This window comes from Hippoglossus stenolepis, chromosome 7, assembly GCF_022539355.2.
Source record: "Hippoglossus stenolepis isolate QCI-W04-F060 chromosome 7, HSTE1.2, whole genome shotgun sequence".
NCBI lineage: Eukaryota > Metazoa > Chordata > Actinopteri > Pleuronectiformes > Pleuronectidae > Hippoglossus > Hippoglossus stenolepis.
The window spans coordinates 21,221,098-21,245,065 of record NC_061489.1 but is presented as its reverse complement, the minus strand read 5'-3'; the positions used below and the strand labels follow the sequence as shown (position 1 = coordinate 21,245,065).

The 23,968-nt window shown below is 43.0% G+C and overlaps 4 protein-coding genes across 6 annotated transcripts; 3 read left to right on the top strand and 1 right to left on the bottom strand.

Moving 5' to 3' along the window:
- Positions 1-253: 253 nt before the first annotated feature.
- Positions 254-8,644, top strand: mcm7 (minichromosome maintenance complex component 7). 3 transcript variants are annotated; one of them, XM_035162025.2, is made up of 15 exons: positions 254-481; positions 2,517-2,596; positions 3,160-3,324; positions 3,450-3,574; positions 3,694-3,874; positions 3,964-4,101; positions 4,199-4,348; positions 4,514-4,628; positions 4,747-4,878; positions 5,236-5,319; positions 5,560-5,771; positions 5,856-6,121; positions 6,241-6,409; positions 7,420-7,529; positions 8,029-8,644. In XM_035162025.2, the coding sequence occupies exons 1-15, from the start codon at positions 451-453 to the stop codon at positions 8,252-8,254; spliced, it is 2,184 nt and encodes a 727-aa protein (XP_035017916.1). In that variant the 5' UTR covers positions 254-450; the 3' UTR covers positions 8,255-8,644. The 3 variants fall into 3 exon arrangements, with proteins under 3 accessions (XP_035017916.1, XP_035017917.1, XP_035017918.1); XM_035162026.2 differs by lacking the exon at positions 254-481 and adding an exon at positions 1,009-1,946; XM_035162027.2 differs by lacking the exon at positions 254-481 and adding an exon at positions 2,020-2,176.
- Positions 8,645-10,930: 2,286 nt separating this feature from the next.
- LOC118112715 (formin-like protein 3) lies at positions 10,931-13,036 on the top strand. Its single transcript, XM_035162234.2, has 4 exons — positions 10,931-10,985; positions 11,083-11,127; positions 11,224-11,384; positions 12,019-13,036. The coding sequence occupies exons 1-4, from the start codon at positions 10,931-10,933 to the stop codon at positions 12,805-12,807; spliced, it is 1,050 nt and encodes a 349-aa protein (XP_035018125.2). The 3' UTR covers positions 12,808-13,036.
- A 492-nt stretch (positions 13,037-13,528) lies between these two features.
- On the bottom strand, positions 13,529-18,042 carry cops6 (COP9 signalosome subunit 6). The gene is made up of 10 exons (XM_035162235.2): positions 17,910-18,042; positions 16,663-16,788; positions 16,414-16,545; positions 16,143-16,231; positions 15,920-15,982; positions 15,765-15,812; positions 15,547-15,661; positions 14,928-15,020; positions 14,577-14,677; positions 13,529-13,993 (listed from the first exon to the last, which is right to left on the bottom strand). Exons 1-10 carry the CDS (start codon positions 17,950-17,952, stop codon positions 13,853-13,855), a joined length of 951 nt encoding a protein of 316 aa, XP_035018126.1. The 5' UTR covers positions 17,953-18,042; the 3' UTR covers positions 13,529-13,852.
- Positions 18,043-19,083: 1,041 nt separating this feature from the next.
- On the top strand, positions 19,084-23,427 carry LOC118112452 (F-box/LRR-repeat protein 12). Its single transcript, XM_035161781.1, has 3 exons — positions 19,084-19,274; positions 19,419-19,494; positions 20,417-23,427. Exons 1-3 carry the CDS (start codon positions 19,174-19,176, stop codon positions 21,458-21,460), a joined length of 1,221 nt encoding a protein of 406 aa, XP_035017672.1. The 5' UTR covers positions 19,084-19,173; the 3' UTR covers positions 21,461-23,427.
- The last annotated feature ends 541 nt before the right edge of the window (positions 23,428-23,968 follow it).

Sequence of the window (23,968 nt, the reverse complement as noted above, 5' to 3'; positions counted from 1 at the left end):
TATGAAATCGTCCTCCTCCTCTGGATGAGTCTTTCTTCCCCCTCCTCTCGGACTCTGGTCTCAGGTCTTATTATCCAGTCTTTGGTCCCGGTTCACCTCGGGGTCACTCACTCGGAGGAAATCCAATCATCGCTTTTCGCGCCATTCCTGACGAACAGGGCGGAAGTCTGCCGGGTCACGTGACGCGCAGTCGTCCGCAACTTTCGCGCCACCGACAAATCCCGCCCCTCCACGCGGAAAGCAGCGACGTGATTGGCCTGCGGAGACGTCAGACTCGCGCCACTTCTTGCACCGCGACCAGGGAGAAGCCGAGGCTGCGTGTGAATGAACGCTGGAGTCCGGACACACAATCTGACGCTCAGACTCGAACCCTCACTTTAAACCGCTCGTTTTGCTCTTTCTGGATTCCCGGAGTCTCGTTATCGCCGCTGAGCGCCACCGCCTGCAGACATGAGTCGGAAGGATTACGCGGCAGAGAAAGGTAACGTGGGAACTTTCACAATAACAGCAACAGGTCGATCAGAATGAGTGAACCTTCAACTCGCTGAAAAGCTCTCAGGATCGATCTTAATAGTAACTAAGAATTGCTTTGATCGCCGGAGTTTGCTAATCTATTTTGTGCAGCTTTAAACTGTCTCATTCAATCAGCTGCTTTATCTCTGGAACATGTTTCTGTACTTAAACTACAATCATTTTTAATTTATGCGTGTTGGTGTGCGTGTATTATATTGAATAAACCCGAGGAACTAGTTTAGATGGAAGTTGTACAAACTTTTCTGTTTGTTCCAGAACTCCATAGGACCCAGTCGTGTGTGTGTGTGTGTGTGTGTGTGTGTGTGTGTGTGTGTGTGTGTGTGTGTGTGTGTGTGTGTGTGTGTGTGTGTGTGTGTGTGTGTGTGTGTGTGTGTGTGTGTGTGTGTGTGTGTGTGTGTGTGTGTGTGTGTGCGTGTGTTGACAGTGACCCGGATGGATCCGCTTTAACAAAGGAGCAGGCGCCACTGTTCAAGCACATGTCCGACACCAGCCTCAGCTCCTGCTGCAGAGAAGGCGGAAACAGTTATTGTTAGCATTAAAGCCACGTTAGAAAGTTAGTTTGCAGAACAGTGGGGCAGCTAGTTGTAGCGCACGTGTTTTTAAAGTTGCACCGACATCTTGGATCAAAAAAACGCTGCGGGTGTTAGCCTCGATTTAAAGGCGCCAGCTCGTTTCGCGATTCCCCTTTTATTTCACAACGCAAAAGCGACGGACGCAAGTCAACGTGAACTTTTAAAAGCACGTAGCGTCACTACGTCACCCGACGCTATTCCGCGCTCTGATTGAACTTATCACGTTATTCGGTGTCTGTTTTTTTACGCTCGTTTAAAGTGTTTAAAACTTTAAAAAGACACACGATCACTGAGTTAGCTTCCACTGCTAACATTAGCATGCTAGCCAGTTAGCTGCCCCCCCACTAGCTGTGAGTTACACTGTTTTGTATTTAGCTGTTTCTTGGTGTTTATAGCTGGTAGTTTGGTGCCTTGCTTAAGGGCAGGTGTCATTATATTTGCGCACCTGGCGTAGTAATATTTAAACTTAAACAAGTAGTATTTCGTTTTATTGTTTGTCTAAAGATGTAGTTCCACACGATCTCAATCTGTGAATACAATAGCTACGTAGAACCCGCTGTTGGGGAGTTTGACTCTGATTCGTATCCTCCGTAGTTAACATGGAGATGTGTGTGTTTAGCATCGACGAGCTAACCGAGGCTAACGTCAGAAGATGGCTGGTCCTGGCTCCTTTTTTTTTTTTGAAAACAACAGTCCGGATTACTTTTCAGGGCGGACGCGCGCGCGGAGGGATCCCCAGAGTGACGGGGCACAAAAGCCATGTGCTGCTTTGTTTACAATAACATCCTCGAGCGGAGAAATAAAAACGCTGAGCTGCGTGTTTTCCGCCGCTGCGTCAAAGTAAGTGGCTCGAGTCCATCCCCGCGTTCGGGGCAGTTTCCTCCCTCGACGCGCAGATCCACGCATTGTTCTCAGTTGTGTCTGTTTGGGGAAGTGCGGGGATGTTTTCCTCTTTAAAGATGGAGCGCGTCTGTTGTGTTTACTCTCTCGCCCCGAAGCTGCGCATTATCACTTATTTCTCTCGGAAACTACAGTAAACAGGTTCAGCGGAGGGAGATCTGCTCCGCGCGGTGAGTCAGTGTCGGTTTGTGCCTTTTCTTTAGTCAATAGTGACTCATCGAGATTGCAGGATGCCATGTTGCTCAACAAAGGGGGTCGTCGCAGGACAACACATTAGCTCCCAGTGCGTAGGCCCACTGCCGCTGCTCTTCATCAACTTGGGCTGTTAGACCCACAAACCTGCTTTTAACTTTCACAGAAATATCAACATGTAACGCGACTACTCAGGGATTTGTTTGTGTGGACGTGCAGCTGATGAACAACAAACCTCTGATGGATGTGGCCTGTGTTTTTTTTTTTTTCACCTGTGAAGTAAAACTAAATGCGTTTTGTTTCCTGTTTGTGTTGCAGACAAATGCAAAAGGTTCCTGCAGGAGTTTTACACCGAGGATGACAACGGGAAGAAGGTGTTCAAATATGGAGCCCAGCTTGTAAGTGTAGTAAACAAACGGTAGAAATGGGCGTAGCTTTCAGAGAAACAGTTTTTCCTGTTCACTGAGGATTGTTGACAGATTCCTTTTACAACCGAGTACATTTGGGGACTTTATGTTCTGAACAGTTTTCTCTTGTCCCCTTAATTGTATTTTTTGCCTCTTTGTTTAATAGACATTACTTTAAACAAATGTTATAACAAAAAATGTTTTATTCTTACAACCAGTATCTACTTCATAAAGGTTGTGTGTCTTTAAGAGTATTAATGAATATTTCACTATCTACATTATAAGATTGTCAAATATTTTTCCAGTTTGGGAAAATTTGTGTTACAGAAGTAAAGTGCATAGTGAAATTAGCATATCGGAATAAAAGAAAATATAAAACAATACATGTACAATGTAAACAGAATACAAACAGTGTTTATAAGGCAGAACAAATCTGCAGGCCAATGTAATGGGGTTTGGCTATAAAGTCGGTCACAGCTCGCCCAAGTTTGTTATTCATCAGTATCTGTGAAGACGTGGTCGTGGCTGATCTAGTTGCTCGTCTGTGTGTACAGGTGGCGCTGGCCCACAGGGAGAAGGTGTCTATATTTGTGGATCTTGACGATGTGGCTGAGGAAGACCCCGAGCTGGTGGAGAGCATCTGTGAGAACGCCAAGCGCTACACCGGCCTGTTCGCCGACGCAGTCCACGAGCTGCTGCCAGAGTACAAAGAGAGAGATGTGAGTAGATTTGCTCAGTTGATGCAGAACAAAACCAAGTCGTTAACAATAATGCAACCATTACATTGTGTGTTGCAACATTTTTTTTTTTTTTAAATGGACATCTGTGCTTGCGTTCAATCCAGATTGTGGCCAAAGATTCCCTGGACGTGTACATTGAGCACAGGCTGATGATGGAACAGAGGGGTCGTGACCCAGCGGACACCAGAGACCCGCGTAACCAATACCCACCTGAACTCATGAGGAGATTGTAAGTTCAGACTCAAGGTGGACATTTTACTGGCCTATGTTGATTATTCAATGCCAGCTGTGATACTTTATTTGTTACGTACAAGTACTTCTCTTATGATTTTTATCTTCCATCCACAGCGAGCTGTACTTTAAGTCTCCCACTACATCCAAACCTAAAGTGGTGCGTGATGTCCGAGCCGACAGCATTGGACACCTCGTGCCGGTTCGAGGCATCGTCACCCGCGCCACCGAGGTCAAACCGATGATGGCAGTTGCTACCTACACATGTGACCAATGTGGTGCAGAGACTTATCAACCTGTAAGTTTGGTTTAAATTCTGTTATACATCCTGTGATAAGATTGGAAATGATCCGACATGTCTCATAATGTCTTCTCCTTCTTCTTTAGATCCAGTCTCCCTCCTTCATGCCCCTCATCATGTGTCCCAGTCAAGAGTGTGTCACCAACAAGTCTGGGGGTCGTCTCTACCTGCAGACCAGAGGCTCCAAGTTTGTGAAATTCCAGGAGATTCGTATCCAGGAACATGTGAGGAGCTAATCGAATATAAATAGTTTGGACAATTGTGGTAACACAGGTCACTAGGGGCCAGTTTTCTCATCAGGTTATTGTTGTATTTTTATAGAGCGATCAAGTGCCTGTTGGTAATATTCCAAGGAGCATGTCTGTGTATGCCCGCGGAGAAAACACTCGTCTCGCTCAGCCAGGCGACCACGTGGCCATCACAGGAGTCTTCCTGCCTCTTCTGCGCACAGGTTTCACGCAAGCAGCGCAGGTGAGTGGTTTCCAACTGTGATTATTTTACAACACCCCAAACTCAAACCTATGAAAAGAGGGGACTTAAGGGGTTAGGGTTTTTTTTTTGGAAAGAATGAGTTACGGTTCCTGGGTTCATCTCCATCAAAAACTCTCCCTCCATTAAATGTCCTTTTTGTTTTAGGGTCTTCTGTCAGAGACGTACATGGAGGCCCACAGCATCATCCTCATGAACAAGACGGAGGATGATGCGCTCGGTAATGAGGAGCTGACTGACGAGGAGCTGCGCGGCATCACAGGTGCGGGTTTCTGTGTGGGCAATTCAGTAACATCCACCCACATCAATGCCAAAACCTGCCAATGCAGATACTCTTCTCACTCTTTTAGCAAACTAAAGTGACTGTTTCTCTGCTACAGATGAAGGATTTTATGAGAAACTAGCTGGTTCAATAGCACCAGAGATCTACGGACATGAAGACGTGAAGAAGGCCCTGCTGCTGCTGCTGGTTGGGGGGGTGGAGCAGGCTCCTAAGGGCATGAAAATCAGAGGTGAGCATCTTCATAAAGTCGACAGTAGGATCAAGGCCATTTATCAGAGGGAAATAAATGTTACACACTAAAACAGTGTGAGACAATTTTTCGATTCCCAATGGGTCATGGCGATAATTCCCTCTTTTTTAAATCCCACCTCCTTCATATCAACAAGACATTTTTTTAACTCAAACAGCAAATGATCTTAATGGCCAGAAAAGGGATTTGTTAAATGAGTTAAAACATATTTTTTGGTTGGTTCATTTCATGCCAAATCCATTTGAAGGGGTCAATATATGTATATAGATTCACATTCAGCTCAAATATTTGCACATTTGACATTTTGTAGTAACTGCAATGCTCTTCCTCCTTAAGGCAGCATAAATATCTGCCTGATGGGAGACCCCGGAGTCGCAAAGTCCCAGCTGCTGTGCTACATTGACCGTCTGGCTCCTCGAAGTGAGTACAGTCCTGAAACTTGTTAAATATTTTATCTGGTCATCCATTTTCTTTCCATTAGGGCTTACGTGGTAAAATATTAACTCGGTGTGATGTCTGAACAGAGACCAGCAGAGTAAAGGTTGTTTTTGCTAAAATGTTAGGTTTAGGATTTGTGTGCAATTTTTAAATAAAACAAATAGAAAACATCTCGTTTGTGTTCATGTCTCATTTGATAATATTTTCGTCTGTGACTTTCAGGTCAGTACACAACGGGTCGTGGTTCATCCGGTGTCGGTCTGACCGCAGCTGTGATGCGTGACCCCGTTACTGGAGAAATGACCCTGGAAGGTGGAGCCTTGGTGCTCGCCGACCTGGGCGTCTGCTGCATTGACGAGTTTGACAAGATGGCTGACGCTGACCGCACAGCCATCCACGAGGTGATGGAGCAGCAGACCATTTCTATTGCAAAGGTAAAGACATGCACAACGGGTGATTTAATAAATCTATTACTAAGTTTAAATATAGTGCTTGATAAACAAGTCTCTTCTCACCAGGCCGGCATCATGACCTCCCTCAACGCCCGGTGCTCCATTCTAGCCGCAGCTAACCCCGCCTACGGCCGCTACAACCCCAAGAAGAGCATTGAGCAGAACATTCAGCTGCCGGCCGCTCTGCTCTCCAGGTTCGACCTCCTCTGGTTGATCCAGGACAAGCCAGATGCCGAAGCTGACCTGCGTCTGGCCCAGCACATCACCTACGTCCACCAGCACTGCCGCCAGCCGCCCACTCACTTCACCCCCATCGACATGAAGCTGATGAGGTGATGATGATGATCTGCAGTTTATTTACTGCTCTTTTACTTAAATAATAAAGACTTGAGTTTTAACGGTACAATGTCCAAACCCAGCCACTAAATGATGCATTAAAATTCCTCTCCAGACGTTACATCGGTGTGTGTAAGAAGCGGCAGCCGGTGGTGCCCGAGTCATTGGCTGATTACATCACTGCTGCTTATGTGGAGATGAGGAAAGAGGCGCGAGTGAGCAAGGACACGACCTTTACCTCCGCCCGAACCCTCCTCTCCATCCTCCGTATATCCACTGCTCTGGTGAGAAATACACCCCCACTTAAGTTGACCACAGATCAAATTGATTTTCCTTTTTTTTTAATTTTTTTTTTAACCTGGGTCACACAGTATCATTTGAAAGCTCCCAAATATAGACATAAAATATTGATATGGGTTCTATGTTTTTTATCTTCCTGTGCTCTCAATAGTCCAGTGTGAGATAAAGTGCTTACAGTGCAGGTAGTGATGATAGCACAGCCTACTGCAATGTGAGCACTTATTTCTCACGCTGGACAGAAGCTCTCTAGTCCGCACACTGAAGATAGTAATCCTTCCTAATCCTATTCTTTAACTATGTACATGAGCTGTAAAAACTGTATTAATGTTTTTGTAATTATTTATTAATTTAAGACATGCTGATGCTTCCTGAATGAGTTTAATCTGTTGACTCGGCCTCTGGTTGCCAAAAGTGCTGTTTGTGCAGGTAGCATCATCCACCTACTGCAAAACCAGCACTTCAGGCAAACAGGTCAGCGATGTGCTCCACTAATGTTTCCACAAGGGGGCAAACTGCTCCCACAACAATGTCTGCGTGAAAGCAACTGCTTGAATTGTACAGTAAATGTATCACAGCTCCACAACAACTGAGCCTTGTTACCACCTTCGTAACCCTACATGTGAGATACGGAGGTTTTTCTGATCCTGACCAGCTTTGCAGGGTGGGCAGTCAGCCTGTGTGCTTTAGGTGCAGCTGTGCAAACCCATGCAAAACTGACCATGACCAGAGCTGTCATCAATGTGTCCAATCCAACAACCTTAGTATTTTCTGATCAGATGTCCGAATTTCAACTTGTAGAGAGACTAGCTGGTGTTGAGAGGCGGAGACTTGGGCAATTGCCGACCGTCCCAGAGGGCATTGCACTTGTCTCGGTCTGACAGTGCCGGCACAGCGCAGCCTACATAATCAAGATGGACTCTTTGGTCAAGTTAGAATTTCCTGTTTATGAATTAACTGGATTTTCAGGACGTCTCCTCCTCTTCTCCCTCCCCAGGCTCGTCTTCGTATGATGGACACTGTGGAAAAGGAGGACGTCAACGAGGCAATGAGACTGATGGAGATGTCAAAGGACTCGCTACAAGCTGACAAGTCCAGCACCACAAGGTCAGTGTTCGCACCCGAAACTCAGACTCGTCTCAACAATGACATGAAGTCAATGGCAGCTCCGCACATCGCGAGTGACCGGATGTGGTCGTCTTTACGAGTCTCTTGTATTCCTGTAACAGTGGCTGCATATCCTGCAGGAAGCTGTAAAACGTCTCTGGGTTTTAAAGAGCTCTGTTCACACGGCAGAATGTTCCCCGAGCCCCTTTACCATAAACTGTCCTCGAAGCAGCACTCGAAAACTTCCAAGAGGCTTTTTATATCGATGGGAAGAGCCATGTTTCTCCTGAAGCCGTTAAAGTAGTTTGATGTTTTAGGAGATTTACTTTCTTGTCCTAAGTTGGCAAAATGCCCAAAAATATAATAAATACAAAAATTCTCTAAAATATCTCTTTTTACAATACAAAAAAAAGACGAATCCCTCGACTCATCTCCTAGTCAGTAAACAGGTTTGTTCTTCCAGGGTCTAAAAGTCTGAATTCTCCTTCTTCCTGTACAGGACCCAGCGACCGGCCGATGTCATTTTCTCTCTGGTTCGTGAGCTCGCCACAGAGGGCGTGGTCGGCCGCGGCGGCGCTGGCGGGGTGGTCCGCATGGCCGAGGCAGAGCAGCGCTGTGTCACGCGTGGCTTCACCCCCGACCAGTTCCAGGAGGCCTTGGAGGAATACGAGGAGCTGAACGTGTGGCAGCTCAACCAGGCCCGCAGTCGAATCACCTTCGTCTGAGGAACCTGGGACACGTCTTCACGCACGCTGCGCTTCAGCCACCTGAGGGGAAAACTCTTTGTTTTCTACAGACTTCTATTGAGGCTCTTTTTTCCTCCTTCAGCATTTTCTAAAACAAGTCGAGCAGAACCTGGACGATTTTAACCTCGACTATGTTTGCAAGAATTCTGCTGTTGGAGATACATAGTGTTTTAAGATTCCTGTTCACCAGTAAAACACTTGTAAATATGTGTCAGAACTTGTTATTGTGTGATCTGCAGTTTAGAGTTTAAAGCTTCAGCTGAAGTGGATTATTTCTGTACATTTTATAATTCAAACCGGGCAAGAGAAAGTAACGTTGAGCCTTGTATTGTGACTCCCTTTAAAATAAATTGATGCTTCAATAATAAACTGTATTTGGTTATTTTTGTCTCTGGTGTGTGAACATGAAAGTCTCAAACACCTGAGGTTATTCCAGAGTTAGTTTTAGTTTGCTGATCATTTAGGTGTCAAACGCTGAGATGAGGGGAAACAGATTAACCCTGAGTCAGTTGCTGTGGTAACCTAATTTGTAATCTTCCAACAAACCCAGACATTCTGTGTCCTGTCATTCCTGAAAATACTTAATTTCCTCTTTCATTCATCAGAGCACGAATTAAGATCTTATTTGCACATTGTTACCCAACACATCTTTACTAAAATAATCTCTATAATAATCTGTCAGCGCACAGGTCGATCTCTTCCATTCAAACCCTACATGTTGAGGCACTGTCAACACTATGTACCCTCCTGCTGAAGTTTAACCATCTCGGCTTCAGTGTTCGAGAGTGTTTGTAAAACCTGAAACTGTCTGAAACAGGGTTCTGGTGCTGGTATGTTACTGGAGCAGCTCTGTTGACCTAATTGCAGCTTTCAGTAACACCTCTCACACACCTTCCTTGTAAAACATGCGAACAAGGAGCTGCAACCAGACGTTGTTCCCATCATCATTCACTTTCTATAAAAAGAGTCGGAGGAGAAAAAAAAAACCCTTTGTAGAGTTCAACACCCGGGATCTGTCTTCGAGTCGCTCCTCTGTGATGTGAAACAAAAAAACTCAAGTAGAAGTCCTGCATTTGAAAAGTTTTATCAGCAAAAAAAACTTGACGGTATCAACTGTGCATAGAAAGTGCTTGTCATTATTGGGCTTATTCCATTGTACTGAATTATTGCTGATGCATTAATGTACATGTAGGATTTTATTGTCTATCAAGATGGAGACACTCCATTGAGGAGGTGCTGTTTTAACCCCGTCTGTTTGTTCATTAGCAGGATCACACAAAAACTACCAGAAAGATTTCCACTAAACTTGGTGGAAGGAAGCCAAGAAAACACCCATTAAATTTTGGGGCCGGATGTAATTTTTTCCCCAGTTTTTATTACTTTAACATCACAGGATAGTTTTTTGGGGTTTTTTACAGTTTCACCAATTTGTCTGGAAATAATTATGGATCTTGATGAGAAAACCACGTATTTAGTGGCTGGTGTTATTGAATCTAGTTTGTTTTTTAGATGATGCAACATCACGGTGCATCAAATAAGAGAATTGTGTTGATTGATCAGTAACGAAAACAATGATATTAAAGTCCAAATGTAAAAACTGCCTTTGTTGTACTCACGTCCTGTACATGTTAGCAGCATGTATCATGTTTAAAATACTTTTTAAAGGAGTTGAATGGGACCCCAGGGGCCGTGCATCACATGCAGTGATGTTACGACATGTCACATATCCTGTATGACGGCCTCCTGTAAGAATGCGGTTTAAATTTAAGCACTTCAGATTTTTTATCGTGGACATGTTCAGACCAAAAGAAGGTGATAGCCACTCGTTGTTAAAGCAGGTGTTCTCTGGGTAAAAGAACAACCAGCTTCAGGAGCTGTGAGCGTTTCAGAATCCTCGTTACGACTCATGTCAAAGTCTAGATTGTGTGAGTTGTCATCTATGATGCTTTGCTGGTTTTTTTGTTTGGCTGAGATATTGTGTTAGTCGGCAGCATTTTCCCCACGGTTGCAGTCGTCCCAGCAGGTGATGCTTTCCTCTTAGACTTAATGGGGGAGTTTCCATTTGAAGTCTGTTTTCTTTATGACTCTGCTGCTAAAGTCCAGGGGCTTTTTTATTCTGAATTGGCGCCAGAGGGCCTCATATTAAACAGTATTAAAGAGAGAGGCGGAGACCAGAGCTTGGTCTCAGGTTCGGTGAAATCCCATTGGACAGGAGATAATGTGTCAGTGTGACTGACACTGGCTTCTGTATTTAACCCACTCATTCCTGTTGGTCCAGTGAACACAGCCTCCTGAGCCAGGTGAGTGACACACGGACGGATGGGACCGAGGTGTTCAGCATCATGAACTAGAAACTGGATGGTAGTCAGTTAACATGGTGCAACTGCTTATTATCACAATTCATAGGAACCTGACGGGATGGTAGATAAACCTGGAGACATCTAAAAATCAATTAGTCATTTTTCTGTTGTGTAGAACACTTTTGTTAAATCTTACACAGCCTCAGTTTGAGTTAAAAAAAACTAAAATGTGCCTTTACACCTTTTAAAACTTTTACATGGCTAATTTATACTTTAATAATAAAAAAACAAGGATTTTGTGTCAACATAACGTCTTTTCTCAAGCAACATTTTTTTCCTGTATCAGTGGTTCAAGATGATTTCGACATTATGGCTGGGGGGGGCTCTCTGCTGTCTGATGCTGCTCCCAGGTCAGTGTCTGATTCTCTATTGTACAACTGCTGAAAAGCAAATGTCTCATGATTTTGGGACATTAACAGCTAACACATGTTTTGTTTCCTCTTCCAGGGCTGATAGAGGCCAAATCATTACTGAACTCCATCAAGCAGGAAGGTAACTGCTGAGTTTAAAATCTTTTCAGTTTAAAAGTCAAGTGTTTGTCCTTTTGTGCAGCAGTAACTGAAAGGTTATCAACTCTTGTGTCAACAGAGATGGTTCCTGTCAGTCACGTTAACATCGCCTCAGAGCAAGCAAACAGCTTCCTGACTCACTCCAGATCCAAACGCAACGTGGACCCGAGATGGCACCGAGGAAACCCCGACTTCCAGGCTTATTACAGATACTACAGCAGCATCGGACACACTGAGGGGGTAAGACACCAACTCTTTGGGGGAAAAGTCTACAGGCTTCATGTCAGGATATGGTGCTATGGACAAGTGGACACACCACCACTGGGCTTCAAACTTCTCATTCTAGTTGCCTGACTTCTGTAATAAGGAGAAAAGAAGAAAGTCTTTTGCACAGACACCTCACTGCACATTCAAAGGAGATTTATGTGACTCCATATCCCTGTAAATTCAGAAACTGTAACTATATTTACTCTCATTATTACATTAGGTGAAGATTTCCTCAATCATATTTTTATTTTGGATTAAACACTATAACAACAATAACTGCAGATAACATTAACAGAGTAAGAAGGCTGTCACATGTACACAACACTAAAGATGATGTCCAGATTTTAACTGCTCACACATTTAAGGAAACTGTGACTGAAGTTTTTTAGCTAAAAATGGTCCTGACCTCACATTTTAAAATTGGATTTTATATAATTTTTCTGCTTAAATAAACAAATGAAAACAAAGTTGTAAAATATGGAAATCACTGGTATATTTAATCTTTTTACTCTCTACAGGTGAATTGATTGTTGTTTTTATTTATTATTATTACAAATGAGTGTGTTTTCCTTATGGTTTCACTGTCTCTGTTTGCTCCACCTCTCAGCTCTATGAGATCGACAAACTGCGGATGCTCTACCAGCAGATGAGGTACCTGGAGCAGACCTACGGCCCCAATGCCTCCTATTACCAGAACAAGCTGGGGGTGCCGATGGTCATGTGCGACCCAGCTACAGACAAGAAGTGCAAACCTGTTCCTCCTCCACCTTCGATGAAAGGGGTCCCGAGACCCACCGCGCCCCCAGTGACCCTCCCTCCTCTCCCCCCTGCTCCATCTATCTCCCAGGCCGATGTGCTCTATCTGTGCAATAAAAAGGACCCGCTCTGCAAGCCCCACATCGTCTACCTGCCCAGCGGCGCCATTCCAGTGCTCTGTGACCCCCGCTACCACCCCCACTGCACCCCTCAGAAGGCTGCACCCGGCCCTGTGGCAGTGCTTCAACCTCTTCCACCTTCACCGAAGAAGTTTGTCCTACCTCCGCCTCCACCGGTCCTTGTCAAGAAGTCTGCCCCTGCCCCTGCCCCCGTCCGCACCTTCAAGGGCATGGAGTACGACTGTGACCCCTACTGGGACCCTGACTGCCTGGTTGACAACCCACCAATGACGATGAAAGGGAAGGGTTTGGTCCCACCACCACCACCAGCTATGGAGGAGAAGGAGGAGGAACCAGCACCTCCTGCACCCATCGAGAAGAAATCAAAATTCTACCCTTACCCTTACTACCCTATGCCCTACGACCCCAGGGATGAGCTGTACGACCCGGTCCGCTTCAAGTACCCCGAGCCTGTGGATCCTGCTGAGCCTGCTGATGAGGCTGTGGAGTCCAGCCAGTAAAACATCTGGGAGGTGTCGGAGGAAACACAAGACTTTTAATTGAAAACATTTAAGTTGCACAATATCCACATTTTGGCGTTTTTATCTTGCAGCTTCCCTGCGACTGCACCGTCACAGAAAAAGCAAAAGCATTGATAAGTTGCAATATTTGTTTGAACCTCAATAAAGTGACTTGACATATTAACTGTGAGCATGTAAAGAAGCAGTCAACACAAGCATGTAATGCAAATGATGTATTTTAGAGTAATGACAAATAAAATGTTACAAAACTGTCCCGAGAAGTATTTGGTCTTTGAATATGTTTTTACAACACTGCATGAAAACCCAAAGAGGAAGCTGTTGCCACATGGCAGGTAGGAGCAGACCAGTAAAGTCGACGTGTAGAACACAGGGGGTCATTACCTCTGGCTCATGTAAATGCTGACTCCAGTTAGACCTCTGACTCGGCAGCCATAACTCCCCTGCCCCCCCCTCTTCCTGCTGCGTATGCCCATCATTCCAGAATGTCCCGAGGCGATCGCACAGCGGGAACACACTTCAAGGGACCAGCTAACTGCAAACACTCCTAACAATAAACCTGAAGCTAAAGCAGCGCTCCACATACAGTTACCTTCACAGGCTCATTTAAAAGTGCAGGTCTGACATTTTTACGAGCCGTGTTCTGTGATGTCTACGCTGTTGTAATCATTTAAATTCAGGAAGAAGACAAATTAAAGTCCCATGAAGAAAATCAGCAGATCATTTATTACAAACAGAAACGATAAAACAAACAGGGTAAAATAATATAACGATCATGTACAGTGGATTCATTTCTGTGTTGACCCGAGAGTTTTGTACAAATCTCTTACTGATCGGTGTAATTAAGTGCTTTTGGATACACTCGTGGTTGTAACTGAAAATGGTAAACTGGTTTGAAAAGCTACTGTTGGTTTATGAATTTGTCTTAGCTAACCAAAATACAAACAAACCAAAAAGAAAATAAAAAGACAAAACAGAGAAATTAAACTGCAGTGCTTGTTTGTCTCTGGCTCAGCTGAGCGCCAGCTCAAAAGAAGAGTCCTCTCATCCTCCGGCCGATGCCCTGTCTGTCGTACAGGACGTTGAACTTGTTGATGAACTGGTTCATACTGTTGCAGGTCTTGGTGATGGTTCCTAAGTAGGCCATGAGGCCCACGTCATTACATTGCTGCAGGGAAAACAGAGGCACAGTTACAGAAAGCATTTGTTATCAGGATTCACTACAATCCTCTCATCTCAAACTACTGTCTTGTCTTTACCTAGACCAAACGGAGCAGAGTACATTTATTTCAAGACAATATTCAGACTCAGAAACAATATATCTGTTTCAAAGGATTTCTATTTTCAGTCAGAATAAATGGGCCTGAGGCTGAGTGTAATAAACTGTTTTCAGACAAGAACTCTGCAAAATGTCCGGACCCAATTTTCAGGACATTTTCTTTCTCCGTTTGCTTTTCACATATGAAGAATGCAGCAGGAGATAGACGGGAAAATATCCAGAACAATCAGGGGAGCGGTGGCTGCTGGGTCGAGCTGCAGGAGGCAGGACATGACGCATAAATTCCACTATGGAAAGCACATGTTTTTGTTTAAAGCATATCAACACTGGCCCTTATCGCCAAAAGCACGGCAGATACCAAGTCATCATCTTCACCAGCATCATCTAAGTCTTAAAATCTGATATTTTGATAAAAACAATCTAATAAAAAAACAGTCATTAAATGTGTAGGTGAGACTAAAAGCTTGCTTACATCGTAGAAGTCAGTTTTAAATTTGATGGTGCTGAGGACGGGCAGTCTATGACACAGGGCGTTTGCTTCTCGAAGGATCTCATGGTTGAATGGCACCTCTCCTACAGGACATGAAGGCAGAAGGGGGAGAGAAAAAACAGAACTTGTTATGTAGGGACAATAAAAAAAGAGCTGAGATGATGCCATCAAACTGGAGCTGGTAATTATGGTGCTGCGTTCAAAGAGGGGCCTCACTGAATGGTGTAAAAGTGATGAAAGGAACCATCTCATTTAGAAACAGCTGTTTTCCAGACATATTTCCACATTCTTTGCTCTCAGTGCATCATTAAAAAACCTCGTCAGTCCACTCACCTGATTCCACGGCTTTGACGTACTCGAGAATGATCCTCACCCGACTATGGAGCATCTTTATCGCACTGTGCTGGGCTATGAGGTGTTCAGCGACTAACGGACATAAAGAAACACCAGTTAAAAACATTTTCAAGCAGAATTCATTTTCAATGACTTAAAAATATTTTTATGTTAAGTATAACATAATGTGCTTCTGATTATTTATTTGAATGGAATAAGGGTGCTTGTAATGTGCTTCAAAATGATCTACAATTATTAAAATTCATTCAGTACGACCTGAAGAATTAGACCTTATACAAACTAAACCCCAGAATCTGTCACTGCCTCAGAGCCTGGGCTCCTGTGATTTCAGTATCACTAATGACATTTCAAGAATGCTTATTGTAAGACATTGTAAGTAAAGGCTGTAATAACCTTTTGATTTGGATTTGTCATAAGTCTGAGATAAGAGCGGAGATAAGGGCTTTTACTGGTAACTGTTAAATAAACAGTCCTACAAACAGGCGGCTTTATAAACTAGAGAGAAGGTTTCCAACAGGACACTGGAGAGAAAGTGAGCTCACTCACTGTCATTAACATTTAAAGCAGCAGAGCTGTGGTTACAATTCTGTCGACAAACCTGTGGAGTTTTCTCCTGTGCCGGTGGCCGTCATTCGAGCTACGTGGTCAACACCGATTCTCTCCGCTTCCTCTGTGGCCAGAGTGTACGTCAGCTCAGCAAACAACATGGTCGCCTGGGCAGAAATAAAACCCACACGAGATAAAGCTAATTGCTCAGAGAAAACCGGTTACTGCATAAGAAAAAAATGTATGATATTGTATATATATATATCGTACCTCGCCATTGATGATGTCAATCACAGATTCATAAACACTAACAGGCAGCTGAAAGAAGACAGGACATGTTGTTTTCGAGCAGCTGTATCTGAATGCGGAACATAATCGGGCAGTTGTTGAATTCTTGAAGGGAATTAAAATGCAGGGAAACTCACGTCGGTGTGTTTGGTCAGCGGGTTGAGTTTGAGGAAGAGAGGGCTCTCAATGATCTCACACACCTGAGAGAGGAGAAGGAAACAACCGTAAGAACAGGTGCTGAGCACAACTTCAAATAATCGAGCCACGTGCCACTGACTGAAAATGTGATGATCTCAGGTTGTTCATCTTCTGCCTTCATTCATATTTACTGTACATGTTGTAGCTGTAAATTTTTCCTACCTGCTTGTGGATGTGGATGTCGGACTGGTCAGGAGGACCGCCCGTGGTGTACCAACCCAAGAACTCCATTTCTTTGAAAACCTGTTTGACTGAGAGATCACATTAAATGTTACAGAAGAATTACAGCCACATTTCACTGATACTTATTTATCAATAACTGATCGATAAGTATCTTGCTGATGTCCTGTGTTTTATAAACGTTATGCAGAAAATACAGTAAACACACATAACAGAAGCGCATTCTTGCCCTTGACACATACACAGCACTTACATTGTTCTTCCTTGGTGTAGTAATACTCCTTGTCAATATGCACTCGTTCATCTATGGTTTGAGACAGCAACTCAAAGGAGTTCATCACCTCAATGTTTCTACCCTCCTGCTTCCCTATCAGGGCCCCGATCACTGAGCAGGAGAGAGAACAAAATGATCTGTTTCATTACATTCAGTTACAGAACATGTGATGAGCTATGCACTGGTTTAAGATGTGCTGTTATTCCTGCAGAGCATTCTCATACATACCCTGCATTGGTTGTCCCTCTTGTGAGCGGATACGTATCCAGTGGTCGGATATGTTGAGGATAACCAGAGGATGTAAGGCCACAGAAACGCTCCCGGTGACTCCTGCGGCCATAACACTGGGGCTGGCTACAGTCACACAGACAAACACACAAAAATGACTTTAACAATACAGCAACTGCGATAATGCAAAAGTCAATTCATAGATTTTGTTGACAAAATGTTGTTAACACTTGATTAATTCTTTAGGTTGATGATTCTGGAGGATGTAGTTTGTGACACTGTTGAACAGTGTCACATTAAACAGAGATGTGTTTGTGTTATTTAGCCGGATACAATTTATTGAAATTCCCACTAATGTGCAGCTTCTTGTGGACCAGTAGGACTCTTACAGAGGAGGAAAGGACTTTATAATGAAGTAAAAGATCTTGTGTCCATCATGTAAACTGTTAAAATGAACTCGGGAGAGAAAATGAATAGAGGTGAATTAAAGGATTTAAAATACGATACTATGGCTGGACAATAAAACATCAATATAATGTTCATCAATAACAATATAACAAGAACTATGTTGCTTATGCTTTGAGCACAGTGAGGTGCACATAATGAATCCACCTCACATGTATTAATTGTTTGTCATCCTCTGATCATGAAGAGTTTAAAACCACAACCTTCACTCAGGAGCAAACCTCTGTCTTTAAACTTAAAATTTAATTTATCAAGACAATTGTCGATATCGACTGATGAACTTGTTTATCTCAATATATTTTTGACCACATCAGCCAGCATTAGGGTTTAATGTAGAAAACCTGGTCAGACACGAGTAACTAACAGTTTATACATCTTGAAACATGTCTGGGTGGATGTTTAGACAATGAACGGTGCAGATGTGCTGGTACTTTGGTTCAACATCTGTATTTTTGACATGTGGTCATTGTTGTAGCTCAGTAATAAGAGTTTATATGTGAACCCACGTGTGCGGATGGATTCAGGTGGATTTCACCGACACAAACCGTTGAGACACACGAGAAAAGAACCGATCTCACATCCAACGTGATTCATTTGTTGACACATTTTTACATGAGATTTGCTTCACGTCAGACGCGCTCACACCGGCCCGCCCGCGGCCTCCACCGACAGATCGGCGCTAACGGCCTCGGGAAACACTGCTGTGCAAAACATGTCTCCGTCTGCGCACGGCTTCGTGTCGGTGTCAGGCAGAAACAGGGAGATAAGTGAGAAATACTCGCCTGCCCCATCCACTTCCATTCCTCCACCATTGCTGGTCGCCATCTTGTCCGGTAATCCGCGCAGGCGCAGTGGACTGTTGACGTCACCAACGTCTACTTATTCTTCCTTTGGGGTTTTACTGGAGGTTGGTCAACAAGGATTTGGGAGCATTACTGCCACCAACTGGTGTGGAGTGTGCATCAGGAGAGATAGATAGATAGATAGATAGATAGATAGATAGATAGATAGATAGATAGATAGATAGATAGATAGATAGATAGATAGATAGATAGATAGATAGATAGATAGATAGATAGATAGAAAGAGAGAGAGATAGACATTACATAGCCTGTAAAATTATGGTACAGCAGATGCAAGTGTGTTTTTTAAAAAAAAGGTGAAAATAGTGCAAGAATAAAATTTAACATATAAAACTAGAGATACTACTAGAAAATAAAAAACATAACTATATAATCTATTCTATTGAGATAAAAAACAACGTTTTTCTTAGATAATGAAAAAGTATTCAGTAACAGGACGTCTCTTAAATCAAAATGTACTTTAATCTTGCCAAGGTTTACAATTAGCTGATTTCTTTCTTGCTCATATTTCTTGACAGTGACATGATGAACTGTTTCCTCTTGCCCACAATAATCACATTTTCCTGTATCATTTCTTTCCTATTTTTTGCAAAAAATTTGGATTTGGTAAATCCATCGTCCTTTCCTATTTCTTCCTCCCATTGCTTCTGCCACCTTTCCTTTCAACCTCTCTTTAATGATGTTCTTCATTTTATAATAATATTTATTAATATTATGTGAATTAGCGGATGGCAAACCAGCTTATAGGCGCATTACCACCACCTTCTGGACTGGAGTGTGGAGCAGTAGATTGGCAGCAGAAAAACAAAACAAAATATAAATTAAATATTTTTTTTATTTTCTTCCTGTTTCTCTTCAGTAGTTCATATAAAGATGATGTTTGTTCTATGATGTCTTTCCCAACACTCACCATTCACACCAGGGTGTTTTAAAAGAAGCGCTGGCACATTATTATTGTCATATATTAACACTGTGTTTACATTAAACACGAATGCTTTAGATTTGAATGCACACGCGTCACGTTGCGGAATAAAACAAATATATTTAATTCATCCGGTTATTTCCGGTAGGGCCAAGAGTCACCGGGTAGCTGTTTCCGGGGGAATCGTTGGTTTGTGCGCAACCGCGGTGCGCCGCGTTATTAGTGCCGTGTCGAGGGGTTTGGAGGAGTTTTGTTTACAAAATGGAAGAATTTAAAAGCTGTAACCTGGACTACTTCCCCGAAAACATCCTGATAGACGTGCTGTCGTTCCTGAGCGTGAGGGAACTCGTCCGAGCTGGACGGTGAGACACATGTAACCCTGCTGTCACAGGCTTTTCCCCTTTTTCAACCAGCCATTCGTCCTGTTAGACAGAAACCTGCCACCTTTTGTCTTTGTTCCGACTCCAGTCACATGATGAAGTTGTTTGTTGTGTTTACTTCACCAGAGTATGTAAGAGATGGAAACGCCTCGTTAAAGACCAGCGACTGTGGAGGTTTGTCGACCTGACTGCCTGGAAAGGAGTAAGTTACTGACAGTGTGGTCTTTTCATTGATCCTGTCATACATCATGGTGTTTAGACACAGCCACTAAACAATAGACACATGTATTACACGAGACCAGATGCTGCAACAACTTCCCCATTTTAGTTGGTGATAAAGAAGAAAACCCGAGAGTGACTGAAAGCCTTTAAGTCCAGAATCCTTGAGTAATCAGAACCACTGGGTTCAACTTTGTCGCTCACAATAAATCAATGACAACAAAGCCTCCAAGAATCATGGGAGTCCTGTCTGTTTAAGGCTGTGAATATTTAAAATTGACACGCATCAAAACTGACATTTACATTTTGATGACCTTTACGCTACGTTCTTAGTTTTGATCGGTCCTGTATAATCTTTATAGTGTGTACAACACAAACAACCTTACAAACAAAAACAAGGATCCTGAATACATTACTTAAATGTTCAGGTTTCTGTTTTCCGGTTGTATAAAAGAGTTGGAGGACTCTTACATAAATTATGTCTGTGACCTTCTTTGACGACACAAATCCTCTCAGGCCTTTCATGTCTGGTTTTCTTGCGGCTTCGCTTATGATTTCCATGGTCCAGACTAAACATTGAGACATTTAGCTACACTCTCTGCACCACAGAGTTGATTTCCATGCAGTTACATCTCCTCCTGTCATGTATTTATATCTCTTGTGTGTTTTATCAAATGATTTCAAATAATCTTTAATGTTTAATTGTGAAATGTAATGTTTAATGCAGTATTTGTAATCACTTTGAAATACCTTAGTGTGCATCTTGCCCTAAGCCTCTTTTGAAGTAAACACTATAACAGATGGATTGTGTGTGTCTGTGAAATTATTGACATATTCTCTGTTTTGCCTCCCACTCTCCACTCTCAATACACACACATATTCATGGACTGTCCACTGTGTGTAAGGTGACGTCCCGTATTCTTTGGGTCCTGCTGCGTCAGTATCTTGGTTGTGGACTAAGGTGCCTACGGTTGCGTGGTTTGCTGCTCTCGGCCCGAGGCGGCACCTTTCTCTCTGAGTCTTGGCTCAAAGCTTTGTCCACAAAGTGCCCTCGGCTGAGTAAACTCTACCTTCTGCACGCAGACCTGAGAAGCCTGTCCAGCTGCCAGGTCCTACCTCCATCTTTAAAGGTGCTGGAGCTGCGTGGTTGTGAGCTGCCTCGCAGCTTTTTCAACCAGGCACTGCCTTCTTCACCTGCCCAAGAAAGAGCAGAAGCCACATCCAGTGTTGGTGCTCAACGGCAGGGACAGGATAAGAAAGGAAAAAAGCTTGGCTCTCCATCAGGGATTCCTATTGAGACCTTAGTCCTTAACAATGTGCCCTCTTTCACGGACCAGCACCTGCAGAGTCTGATATCATGGGAGAGGCTCCATCGACTGGAGCTGCGTGACACGTTTCGCGTGACTGCCAATGGGCTCAGGAGCTGTGCTGCCAAGGACGGCGTCTGTGGTGTCGAAGGGCTCTCCAGGCTCAAGTTTCTGGAAATAGGCATCACTGGGCGGCAGGGCTACCAGTTACAGATGGCCTCCCTGGGTTTAGGGGCAGGATGGCTCGGACTGGAGGAACTGAGCCTGGGTGGTAAAGAGGTGGGGCCGGGCCTGCTCTGTGCCAGCCGTCTGAAGGACCTGAAGCGCCTGTGCCTGTGGGCATGCACCCTCAGCGAGATGCAGATAGTCCGGAGCTGCCGGATGCTCCGGGGACTTCGCCAGCTGGAGTTTTTGGACGTGACCTTCCAGCCCCGGCAGGGTCCACCAGTGGTGGAAGGGGAGGGTGGTGGTGAGGAAGAGCAGGAAGGTGAGGAAGCTGCAGGTGAAGAAAGCAGCAATGATGACAACAAGGCACAGGATGTGAATGATCCTATTCCAAGTCTGCGTCGCTCACTGGCCGTCCTGCTGCCATCCTGCGCACTAGTTTTCACCAACTGCTCCATTCAGATTAATGCAGATTAATGACATCTTCACTGCTGCTGAGTAAATACAAGTGGCCCAAAACAATGAAATGTCATTCACACAGGCATATGCCATTTTAAATAGCATCATTGATGTAATGATCAATTTAAGTTTTTATTATTGCCCACATCAGCTTACAAGATATGACTATTTCATATGAACCAGCTCGCTGGTGCAGCCTCTATGTTTTCAGACCTTTTGAGTCAACAAGTTTAAAAATGACTAACAAAGCAAGTACTCTGTGAAACTGAAGAAATCAAAGTTAGCTGTAATTAAATAGTCTTGATGTCTTTTGAATCTGTTAACTTCATTAGTCAGAGGAATACCAAGTCTCAACTTTGCAAATCTGTGGTTTCTAGATACGTGAAATAGAACATAAGATGCACAGCCATCCACAATATAAACATAAACTCAGACAACCACTTGCCTCTTATTGTGACGGTCCCCTTTGTGGAGCCAAAACAGCTTTGATCCATCGATGCAAGGCTTCCACCAGGGCTTTTTCTTTCATAGCGCTTTACAGCACAAGTTACATTCACCCATTCACATTGGCACAGCACTTCTGTACACAATGTTGTTTTAAATCAAACCTCATTCATACACCTTCAGCACAGCCATCAGAGGCAATTTGGGGCTCAGTATCTTGCTCAAGGACACTTCCTCATGCAGACTGGAGGTGCTGGAGATTGAACTACCGACCTCCTGATCCACAGCCGCCCATCGGCAGCATCAGATAGTTTCATTTTCATGGATTTTTCTTTTCATGACGTCCCACAGTTGCTTGATTGGATAGAAATCCAGGGATTTTGGAGACCAAGTCAACACCTTGAACTTTGTGATGATTGTTGTGTGCCAGGGCACATTCCCCTGGTGAGGGAGACCACTGCCACCAGGGAATGCTGCCTGCAACAATGTTTAGGTAAGTGGTACATGTCAAACTAAAGTCTACCTGAATACCAGGACCTAAGTTTTCCCAGCAGAACATCACCCAGAGCTTTGCACTGTTCTAGCTGGCTTGCTTTTCTTCTCATAGTCCCTCCTGGTGCTATTTCTTCTGCAGGTAAATTATTCACACACATCAGGCCGTCAAAATGATGAAAAAGAAAACATTAATCAACTTCAAGAACTGAGTGTTCACTCGCTGCCTAATACATCCCACTTCTTGACGGCTGTCACTGTAACTAGATATTCAGCTGTCAGGTTTTAATGCTTTGGCTGTTTGCTGTATGTCCTCTTTATGGAGCTATATTTAACGATGAAATATGAAAATATTTCTTTGGATAATATAACTACATGACAATGTTGGCTATACGAGACAAATTGTGGGACTTGAATACTTTGAAAATCAGTTTGCCGCAAAGCAGCCTTGCTAAATTTGGAACTGTTAGGAAATGGTGTGGTGACATTGGTAATGTTAACAAAACATTGTCTCATGGTTTATATTGTCTGATCTTTACCCACCATCTTCAAGGTAAATCCTTGGACAGTCAGTTCCAAACAGATTGAAACAAGTCCAGGATTTGTGAACCAAAGTATTTTGAATACTCAGTTCCAATATTACACAACATTTGTAAGTATTACTGTTAGCCTGTAGAGACATGAGCAGCTGCAAGCGACAATGAGAGAGAGTTGAAACAAACTAAAGGATATCATGCACCTGTTTCCTGTTCTTTGAAACCCTTTCAACTGATCAGAAAAAAGTGTCTGTCACAAGCAGGTGTTTGGTTTTGGTGTTTGTCGGTTTTGTGTTTGTTGAAGAGCAGCATACCATTTTTAAAGTCCTCTTTGTAAAGTCTTGTTTCCATTTTATTTTATTTTACTCCTTTAGAAATTATAAAATGAAAAAAAATGTAAAGGGAAAACATAGATAAGTGTTTTTGACATGATTTTTCATGTAAATAACATAAAGAAGTTTGAAATCTTAAATGAGAAACTGGTTTTGAATAAATCTATTTTGAGCAAATAAAGGTTGGTGTATTTGTCTTGTATTTTGTGATTTGATTGCATCATTCACCAAAAACATCATTAAAGGTGCATTTCAGAGAAATCCACACATATGAGCTTGACTCAATAAATAACTGATATATTTAACAATTAAGATGTTATGAAGCTGCAGTGAAATTTATCTTAAACTATTCAACTTCAAATATATTACAGACAATGACTTCATGTTATAATAAAAATACATTAAAAAAACAATGAACCAGAAAAGGATTAACACACAAGTGGTCAAACTGGAATTAAAGTGCATATGTACTTATAAAGAGATTGTGATTTTATTCAGATATTAGTGTTGTCTCGTTCAAATAATCCAGAAAAAAAGGATTTGTTTTAGGAAATTACATTTGTGTAAGAAATGTATTGATAAGATAATAACAAATCTTATTAAAAAACTCTAAACTGTATTAAAAAAAAAATGTGTCCTTCATTTGAATAGTTAAATTTATCTTTTCATGTGTTATTCTGAAAAATTATTGGTTTCAATAGTGGAATAAAAATTCATTTAAA

What these genes read in the sequence shown, in the direction of transcription:
- mcm7 (XM_035162025.2), top strand. Translation starts at nt 451, where the DNA reads ATGAGTCGGAAGGATTACGCGGCAGAGAAAG. An exon ending in AGACCATTTCTATTGCAAAG is followed by an intron (nt 5,772 to 5,855) that starts GTAAAGACATGC and finishes TCTTCTCACCAG; the next exon opens with GCCGGCATCATGACCTCCCT. An exon ending in TCCGTATATCCACTGCTCTG is followed by an intron (nt 6,410 to 7,419) that starts GTGAGAAATACA and finishes CTCCCTCCCCAG; the next exon opens with GCTCGTCTTCGTATGATGGA.
- LOC118112715 (XM_035162234.2), top strand. Translation starts at nt 10,931, where the DNA reads ATGATTTCGACATTATGGCTGGGGGGGGCTCTCTGCTGTCTGATGCTG. An exon ending in GAACTCCATCAAGCAGGAAG is followed by an intron (nt 11,128 to 11,223) that starts GTAACTGCTGAG and finishes TTGTGTCAACAG; the next exon opens with AGATGGTTCCTGTCAGTCAC. An exon ending in GCATCGGACACACTGAGGGG is followed by an intron (nt 11,385 to 12,018) that starts GTAAGACACCAA and finishes TCCACCTCTCAG; the next exon opens with CTCTATGAGATCGACAAACT.
- cops6 (XM_035162235.2), bottom strand. Translation starts at nt 17,952, where the DNA reads ATGGCGACCAGCAATGGTGGAGGAATGGAAGTGGATGGGGCAG. An exon ending in AGAGGGACAACCAATGCAGG is followed by an intron (nt 16,546 to 16,662) that starts GTATGTATGAGA and finishes TCTCCTGCTCAG; the next exon opens with TGATCGGGGCCCTGATAGGG. An exon ending in CTACACCAAGGAAGAACAAT is followed by an intron (nt 16,232 to 16,413) that starts GTAAGTGCTGTG and finishes GTGATCTCTCAG; the next exon opens with TCAAACAGGTTTTCAAAGAA.
- LOC118112452 (XM_035161781.1), top strand. Translation starts at nt 19,174, where the DNA reads ATGGAAGAATTTAAAAGCTGTAACCTGGACTACTTCCCCGAAAACATC. An exon ending in GAACTCGTCCGAGCTGGACG is followed by an intron (nt 19,275 to 19,418) that starts GTGAGACACATG and finishes TTACTTCACCAG; the next exon opens with AGTATGTAAGAGATGGAAAC. An exon ending in ACCTGACTGCCTGGAAAGGA is followed by an intron (nt 19,495 to 20,416) that starts GTAAGTTACTGA and finishes ACTGTGTGTAAG; the next exon opens with GTGACGTCCCGTATTCTTTG.